This window comes from Gekko japonicus, unplaced genomic scaffold, assembly GCF_001447785.1.
Source record: "Gekko japonicus isolate JY-2015 unplaced genomic scaffold, Gekko_japonicus_V1.1 scaffold653, whole genome shotgun sequence".
NCBI lineage: Eukaryota > Metazoa > Chordata > Lepidosauria > Squamata > Gekkonidae > Gekko > Gekko japonicus.
Window position 1 is genome coordinate 95,152 of NW_015171524.1, and position 9,560 is coordinate 104,711.

Consider the following 9,560-nt stretch of genomic DNA (forward strand, 5'->3'; position numbering starts at 1 on the left):
TGGGGTGGAAAAACGGTGCCCCCCCCCCCCCCGTGAGAATTAGGCCTTGGCATATTTTTTTTACCCTGGGAAATTGAATTTCTTTCCTCCAAAATTTTACACCAAATTCTAGGTTCTTTGTTTTATGTGGATATATAAAGGAGCCAGGAGCTGCGGTGGCTCAAGTGGTTAAGACGCTGTACTGCAGGCTGTGGAAGGTCGGTAGTTCAGCAGTTCAAGACCCGGGTGCCGCAAGAGGGGGTGAGCTCCCGTCTCTAGTTCCAGCTCCTGCCAACCTAGCAGTTCGAAAGCAAGACATTGCAAGTAGATAAATAGGTACCACTTCGGTGGGAAGGTCACAGCGTTCCGTGCGCCTTGGTGTTTAGTCATGCCGGCCACATGACCACGGAAACGTCTTCGGACAGCGCTGGCTCTTCGGCTTTGAAACGGAGATGAGCACCGCAACCCTAGAGTCGGATTCGACTGGCTTTCGAGCAAGGGAACCTTTACCTTTATAAAGGAGCCACCAACTCCTTTAATTCCAAAATGGCCAGACCCCAAAATGACATATTTCCAAAACGAGGCATTTGGCTAGAGGGAGTCCTGGTCACTCCAGCCTTCCTGTGTCCGTTTGTCAAACAGTTGTGATTGTTTGCTGGCTTGTAGCTAAAAACGATGACAGCGGTCGACAAAGGAGAGCACTGTTCTTAAATTCTGGCCGCGGGCATCATCAGCAAAAGTTCTGTTGTTGTTTTAATATATAGTATTATAAAAGGGGCTCCAGATACCTGGTTGAGGGAGCTTATTATTAATAAAGGAAAGGAATAAAAGCATTATAAAAGGGCCATGATGGAACAAAGATGCATGGATTGGGGGTGGGGGGAGACGAGCGCGCATGCAGGTGGAAGGTTTGTGGAGTTTTCCGCAGCAGCTGTTTGCACCGCCGATCAGGCCAGCTGTGTCTTAAAACCCGAAGGCTTGCTACTTCAGCAGCTGCACTGGAAACCTCAAAGGAACTGCAGAGGCGACGTTCTTAAAATAGCACCCCTGAGAGAATTCCTCTCACCACCAGAGACTTTATAGATAGAACTGTGTTTTTCTCGTGGGCCTGAGGAATCGAAGGCCAGGTTTGTACTGTACAAGACTGCAGGCCACCGCACAGAGCTGGAAGAAAGCCCAGATATGCATATGTGAGGTTAGACTCTCACAGCTACTAGTAAACAATTCTCTCTCATTAGCGCAAAGTTGGGACTGCTGCTAGATTAAATAAATTGCATCAGGATTAAGCATAGTGGCAAGAACAGGGTGGGGGGAGACGCTCACTTTCTTTGCTTATAAAATGGTGGAGGCTCAGTTCACGGCAGCAGGAAGAAGAGGTATTTCCCTCCTTTGGGATGAGAGGAAAGGGAAAGTGCTTGCTAGTTTAGTGTAGTGGTTAGGAGCACAGGCTCTAATCTGGGAGAACCGGGTTTGATTCCCCACTCCTCCACATGCAGCTGCTGGTGTGACCTTGGGTCAGTCATAAATTCTTTCAGAACTGTTCTCTCAAGGGCAGTTCTCTCAGAGCTCTCTCAGCCCCACCTACCTCATGGGGTGTTTGTTGTGGGGAGGGGAAGGGAAAGGGATTGTTAACCATTCTGAGACTCCTCCAGTTAGTGAAGGGTGGGGTACAAATCCAAGCTCCTCTTCTTGCCATCCTCATTTTTAATGAATTATGGTCCACTTCTTAACCAAACCGATTAAGGTCCACTTCTTAACCATGGCACCCGCTGACACCTTTCTTGGTGCCCTGCCCAGAAGATTGGACATTGGAGATTTGATTGGCTGTGCCAAAAAGATTGGCTTCTTTTTTAAAAGAAGAAGACGAGATTGGATTTATACCCCGCCCTTCACTACCCAAAGGAGTCTCAGAGCGGTTTACAAACTCCTTTCCCTTCCCCTCCCTGCAGCAGACACCCTGTGAGGTAGGTGGGGCTGAGAGAGCTCTTTCCAGAACTGTCCTTGAAAGAACAGCTCTGACAGAACTATGGCTTGCCCAAGGTCATCCAGCAGGTGCAAGTGGAGGAGTGGGGGAATCAAACCTGGTTCTTCCAGATTAGAGTCTGCGCACTTAACCACTACACCAAATGGCTGCTTGGGCAGCAGCTGCCACCACAGCACAAGGATATTCACTGTGATTGAAGGTAAGTGGTGTCAGCCATTTTATGGCTGGCTTCGCGTCCTGCGGCCGGTCTGTCGTGGCAGCCATTCTGTGGCCGTGCCCACCACGTGATGTCAGAATTCCAAAAGGTGCCCGCAGGCTCAACGCCCTTAGTGTGGGGTACATATTGGCAGGCTGCCGTTACTTCAAATTGAGTTCAGATTTGTTTGGATTTAATTTGAAATAATAGTTGCCAGGTGCTTAAAGTAAAATGACTGTGTATTATATGGTACTTCATATCGCTCTTTTCAGTCTGAGAGTGCCGTTTGTTAAGCTAGGTAATGATGCTTTTCTATAACGGCTGCCCGTAATGTTTTCTTGTGTAGAAATTACTTCTCTGCCGAATCTCTTACGTGCTCACCCACTTTCGTGTGTTTTATCACTTCATAGTGTCCCCCCCTCCTCCTAACATAATAGCATAGTTATCAAGACATCCTTACAAGAATATTTCCATTACTCTCCTTACAGCTTCCAGATAATTTGATTACTGTGCGTGCATCATCAAAGTGCTACACTTTGAACGTTTTCAAAACGGGGTTTGTCATCAGTGCCCGCATCTTGAGCATTAATTCGTAGGTAAGGATAAGTTGAATAACACATGAACAGGTGGCAACAGTTAACAAAGCAGCACGCAATTACTCCTAGATCTCTCGCCAAGGCGCTAACTCATTGTAAGTGCTCAAGAAAATTCCCTAAAAGGATTTTCAAAAAGCACTTCATGAGCTTCCAAGTAGAATCTCATCAGAATATTTCTTTTTTCCCTTTTGAACTTCAAAATAGCTACTGCGCACACTGAACAGAAGCTTCATTTAGAAGTGGATTAGAGGAAATTTACATTTCAATGCTCCAAGCATGCTGATAAGCCCATTCTGTTTTTTAATATTCAGCTCCGGGACAAGGGTTGTTTGAAGGAAATCACCAGAAGGCCATAATCTGTTTGAGATGCAAACATTTTCAACACACTTTTTCAGTGAAAAAATGCTAGTTCTGTGTCTTCTGGTATTCGTCTGTGGACGCGTGTACCCTGTTAAGAAGAAGAAGAAGAAAAGATTGGATTTATACCCCGCCCGTCACTACCCGAAGGTGTCTCAGAGCGGCTTACAAACTCTCTTCGTTTTTGTTTTCAACATCAAATCACAGCTGACTAATGGCAACCCCATAGAGTTTTCAAGGCAGGAGATATTCAGAGGTGGTTTGCCATTGCTTGCCTCTGCATACTGACCCTGGTATTCCTTGGTGGTGGTCTCCCATCCAAATACTGACCAGGGCTGATCCTGCTCAGCTTCCAAGATCTGATGAGATTGAGCTAGCCGGAGCCATCCAGGTCAGGGCAATTTAGATCTTCACCCATCTAGATAGATTGAGATGGGAACCATTTCAGGTTCATACTCTTGCTCATCCTCTAATGTGATTTATGCCATCACTTGTCAGCAATGCCCTTCCATCCTTTACATTGGACAAACAGGCCAGTCCCTTCGACAAAGAATAAATGGACATAAGTCTGATATTAGAAACCACAATGTTCAAGAAACTGGTGGGGGAACATCTTTATCCTTTCAGGACATTAAGTCGCTGACCTAAGAGTAGCAGTTCTCTTACAAAGGAATTTCAAAGGAAGATTAGAAACAGAGACTGCTGAATTGCAACTGATAATGAAGCTCAAAATGTGCCCTCCTAGACTAAATCAAGACGTAGGTTTCCTGTCTCATTAGCAATGCTGATTTCTCCATGCCTAGTATCCCTTTGCATATCACACAATCCATTCACACTTGCTGTTGTCATTTGCCTGCTAATGTCATTTGGCATATGAAATCACTCCACTCTCCAAAGTGTAAGGACAGATGGACTCACATTCTAGGTGTATCTGAAGAAGTGAGCAGTAACTCACGAAGCCTCCTACCCTGCCACAAATTTTGCTAGTCTTTAAGGTGTCACTGGACTCTTGCTCTTTTCCACTACACATCTAGATGTACAGGTGTTGCAAATGTGAGAAACCTTCAGGTGGTATCGGTGGTTTGTTCCGGATGCTGGAAGGGCTCTGAGAGTTTAATCTCGAGAGAACCAGTGCATAGTTCAGTGGTTAAGGGCACAAGCTATATTCCTGCCATTCCTGCTTCAAATCTGCGTTCAGCCGTGAACTCTCAGACTGGCTTTAGGGAAGCCATCATCTTGGAACGTCCCCTGGACCAGACACCATGTCTCTGTCCCTTCCCGCTCTCACCTCGTGCTAAAACGGGGAAATCTTCAGATTACTAAAACAATACGGTGAAGTGGTCTGGGACCAACACATCTACCGGACCGTCTCTCCTGGTACGCCTCCCCCCCCCCCGAGAGCACTGGGCTCCACAAACAACAACCATCTGGTGGTCCCTGGCCCCCCAAATGTATTCGTCTCATGTTGGAACGCCCTTCCAGGTGAGATCTGGGCCCTGCGGAATCTGATTCAGTTCCGCAGGGCAGGTAAAACCAAAACGTTCCTCCAGGTATACGGTTGAGGTAGTAAGGTCTTCCATCTAATCTGGCCTCCCCCAGCTCCCCTCCCCGTCTCGCCGCCCATTACGCTGTGTGCCAGCTCTATAAACCACACAGCTGCACAACCCCACCTGGGTACTGCGTGGTTAGTGACTTAAGTACTTTGATGATTATTGTATGCAATTGTTTTTAATAATCCAATTGTTGTTTTAATTTGTCGTACCCTTGCTGCAGAAGGGGAGGGCAGGTTAGAAATCTAATGAAATAAATAAAATACGCGTTCTGATGGCTTACTGAGATCATATGACGTATTGTCCAGCCAATTCCCCTTGCTTTCTCTGTACAGCTGTTTTGATCTTTGCTGACCTGGAGAGAGTTTTGATACTCGAGCCGGCCCCTGACGGCAGGTGCGCTTGGGGCATTTTGCTTCCAAAGCATGGAGAGATCCTGTTAAAACCTCTCGGGTTGGAAACCTGCTGTAACAATACTCATGAGTGTGTCATACACCCCCTCCTGTTTCACGACAGGTCACATCTCAGAACATTTTCTCATGGGTCAGTAGCATGCCAAGTTGTTCTGTCCCCTGCTGGAATTAACGGTCAGGGCGGACGGATAGAGGCCAGTGCCCGCCTCTGCGTAGCAACCCTGGACTTCCTTGGTGGTCTCCCATCCAAGTACTAACCAGGGCCGACCCTGCTGAGCTTCCAAAGTCCCACAAGATCAGGCTGGCCTGGGCCCTGCAGGTCAAGGCGGAGTGATACCTTATCCAGGCAAAATTGAACACAGGCCCCTGAAACAGCAGCTCCTAAAGAATCCAAATAAAATGGCGCATAAACCTGGTGGATGGGATTTTCCACCAATGCTTGCGTGTTTTATCAATCACCTTCATCTCCTCTGCTTGGAATAAAACCGATGAACCTGAGGCAAGCAAGGTGCCCGGCAGGATCAGCGTAAACAATGGTTAAGATATCTGATTGGCGTAGGCAGACTGTACGTGACATACCATGGGGGTGGGGGTGGCCTCCACTAAACGCAGCAACACTCCTGGTAACAGGTTTTGAAAGTACCGTAGGCTCGTTCTCTCTGTCATGCACACTTTTATTTTCACTCACGGGACTTCATGATGAATGCCTTGTTTACCTGTCACTGGGACACATTGTCCTTGTTTACCTGTCAGCAGGATATTCGTTCCCTCTCTTCGAGGAGTTGTTGGCGATTCAGCAAACACGTTCTGCTTCTGGTTCTTAAGAGAAGATGGTCGGGGATGTGGTGCATATAGGAAGTACCAGGGGTTTTCTGAGATTTAAACCTTAGCAGAAAGGGATAACTCCTGGCCTGACCTGCCCTCTAAAGTTGATAAGTACATTCTGCCTTAGTCCCTTTGAAGGAAGGGTGAAGTTACGAGTAGTAATAAATAGTATCTAAAATCTCAGAACTTTCCCTTTTCTCTTGCTTTCTTGTGGTTCCGTGCTGCATACATTTCCTGTGTCGAGAAGCTGCCATCTCTTCCGCTGGCAGATTTCAGAGAAATACAGCGTGAACGTTTTCTGCCGTTTATTCGCAGGCAAACCCGTGTGTGAACTAATAACTTAGGCATCGGGGCTCACAGGTTATTTACCCAGCCAGATTTCCCCAGAAGCAGGTCTCCTGCGACGCCAGGCTCGTACAAAGTCATGCTGATTTCCCGTGTTTCCTTCTGATCGCATCTGAAATATGCAGCTCAAATTTGAGAGCAAATCTTTTGAAATGACTCCTGGTCCTTAACACGCCATTTAAATTTGGCTGTGTAGTCCTCCGGCGGGAGCTGCCGTGTGTCTCTGAATGTCTTTATTCATCATCATCTCTCCCTCCCTCCCCCCCCCTTTCCTTGGCAGACTGAGTGCAACCGACTTTCTTGTCTCTTGCATCTGCTATTTGACTATTCCAGTCACACGCAGGCCTCCGCCGCTCTGCGCTGGGAACAGTTTGTGCCCGTAAAACGGAAAGGGAAGGGAACGGCACTGGGACCGGAGCTTGGAGTAAACATGACGGTGTAGGATACCTGCAAAAATAGCTTTGTTGCTCTCCCCTGCCCCGGGAAAACCGGACTACCAAGCTGTGTGTTTGGCAGATGTTAACCGTGTCTCTATGGTTGCATTTCGGTGACTCTCCCCAAATAATTTAAATGTAGCTTATTTCCTGTATTCTGTGGGTTGGGGAAGGAGGATAATAGGAGGCCTGTGCTCTTCTTTCCCTCACTCCTTCCCAGTCATGAGATATTAAGGGTTGGGTCCGAACATCTTTTTCACTCCGTCTCTCTTCTGATTCTCTTCCTCTGTGCAGCCCCCTTCTAATGTGGTTTCTGTCGATGCAGGTCCCCTGATCTCTGGCATAGACTTTTGGGTCAAGGAGGGACATGTTTTCACTAGCAGGAAAACTGGCAGGATCCAAGCTTGAGTACCTGAAACTAGACTTACAAACGAGGGGGCAGTCATCTCCCACGTCTTAATTGCCCTGCTTTTTAATTTGATCTGGCTTCCTCCAGTTCCCCCCACCCCTTTTTTGGAGGGAGAGGGGAGCAAACACACAGACATCTTCCATGGATGCATTCTGGCAGCAGTGGCCATTTTCTCCTCTGTCAGAAGAAAGAAGAAGAAGAAGAAGAGATTGGATTTCTACCCCGCCCTTCCCTACCCAAAGGAGTCTCAGAGCGGCTTACAAACTCCTTTCCCTTCCCCTCCCCACAACAGACACCCTGTGAGGTAGCTGGGGCTGAGGAAGCTCTGACACTGCTCTTTTTCAAGAACAGCTCTGACAGAACTATGGTCATCCAGCGGGTGCAAGTGGAGGAGTGGGGGATCAAACCTGGTTCTCCCAGATTAGAGTTTACGCACTTAACCACTACACCAAAGCTCCTTGCTCCATACTAAAGCATCACGGCTGGCAGAACGGATCCGTGAGAACCACTGCACCGTGATCTGCTGTCTTATGCTCAGCCCAGTGAGAAAACTAGCTGTGACTCCTCTATCTGCCTGCTGTATTCTGACTCTAGGGCTGCACTGTGACCACACAGAGGCCACCGCTTGCCCCAGGCGAAAATGTTTGCATCCCAGTCTTTCCAAACAAATGTGGCTGCCTCCTGCCCTTTGGGGTGTTAAATGCATGTTTGTTTGCTTATTGGAAAAGTATTTACTATCTCTGCACACTCAAGGTGGCCGACAACTCTGATAGCTGCAGGACAGAGATTCATGAGCATGCAGCATTAAAATTCAATGCGCAATTAAGCATAATGAAAAGCAAATTCACAACAGCGCTTACTTCTGCTTTTACAGGCTTTATAAATCAAGCAGGAATCTTCCACTGGCTGGAATCTTGGCCAGTTTGGTGTAGCCCGTTCGGTGTAGTGGTTAAGAGCACGGACTCTAACCTGGGAGAACTGGGTTTGATTCCCCACTCCTGCTCCACATGGAGTCAGCTGGGTGACCTTGGGTCAGTCATAAGTTCTCTGAGAGCTGTTTTCTCGGGCAGTTCTCGACAGAGCTCTCTCAGCCCCACCTACCTCACAGGGTGTCTGTTGTGGGGAGGGGAAGGGAAAGGCGATTGGAAGCTGCTCTGTGACTCCTTTGGGTAGTGAAGGGTGGGGTATAAATCCAATCTCTTCTATCTCCTTAGAAGAAGGAGCCCAAATTTTGAAAAGGCAGGATGGGTGTGGGTGGGGGAGCAGGGGACTGCCAAGGTTTCGGACAGGAAACAAACATCATGCAGAGGATGTTATCTGAAATATGCAGAAGGCTCTTAACGTTGAGAAGAGAGAGAGAATGATTGCTGTGATCTGCCACTTGACATTCAGAGTGTCGCTCACCACTGTTGATTGCCAGGTGCCAATCGGTGTTTTTGCATTGGATATCTGAGCCCCCTGGAAGTTGTTTCACCCCTCCGAATCAGGATCATTTGAAGATAATTTTCTTCTCTACAGAGCTGTGAAATAATACGTGCCTTGAGATGAAGTTCTCAATGAAGGGCACACAGTTATTTATCCACAAGGGCAGAGCTTTTATGGACGAGAGGTTCTCTGTGTTGGCTGCCGCGGCGTCTTAAAGTGTTGCTGAAAGCCAGTGTCCTGCCCAAGAAACTGGCCTGAATGCTTCAATTAACTTTCCCCTCTGCTCTTTTTTGTTTTTAAAGGTGAAATTGTGGTCAACGAAGTGAATTTTGTGAGGAAATGCATCGCCACCGATACAAGTCAGTACGATCTGTGGGGGAAGCTGGTCTGCAGTAACTTCAAGATCTCCTTCATTACGGATGATCCCATGCCCCTTCAGGTTGGTTACATGGATACCCTTAGCCATATTGATGTCTGTGCAGGATCAACTTGGGCACGCATGCATTGAGATCAGTGTTCCCTCTAAACTGTGCTAGGGGATGCTGGCACACAGAATTTTAGCTGGCTGCTCAGTGATTTTAGTTTCCAGCTCACAAGCATTTTCCCCCTCCATTGGAAACAATGGAGATGAGGCACCTCCTTCTGGGGGCCATAGAATTGGACCCCCTGGTCCAATGTTTCTGAAACTTGGGAGGGGGGGTTGAGAAGAGGCACCAGCAACTATGCTACAGTGGTCCCCATATGCTATAATGGAGCAGGAAAAAATAGATTTTTTTTTTTTGCATACCCCTTATGCTTTTCATTACGATTTGTAATTTGCCTTGAATTACAGTAAAAGTGGGATATAAATATCTGAATAAATAAGTAGTTTGGGCAGGTTGATAACATTTAAGCAACTTCTGGTTTGTTAGGTTAGGCAGGGTTCTGACAGTGGTTGTTCCACCTCTGTCATACTTGACCTGTAAATTTGTCATATTTCACTAAAAAAAATTCCCAAAATATACTTCAAGAGTCGTCCCCTCCCCCCCCCCCCCCAAGGCCGGTTTT

The 9,560-nt window shown here is 47.3% G+C and overlaps 1 protein-coding gene across 1 annotated transcript in view; it reads left to right on the forward strand.

Moving 5' to 3' along the window:
• MTMR10 (myotubularin related protein 10) overlaps positions 1-9,560 on the forward strand; it is a 62,066-nt gene that overhangs the window by 15,064 nt on the left and 37,442 nt on the right. The window contains exon 3 of the mRNA XM_015419491.1: positions 8,816-8,952. Within this exon, the coding sequence (XP_015274977.1) occupies positions 8,816-8,952 (137 nt within the window). The remainder of the gene's footprint in view (positions 1-8,815; positions 8,953-9,560) is intronic.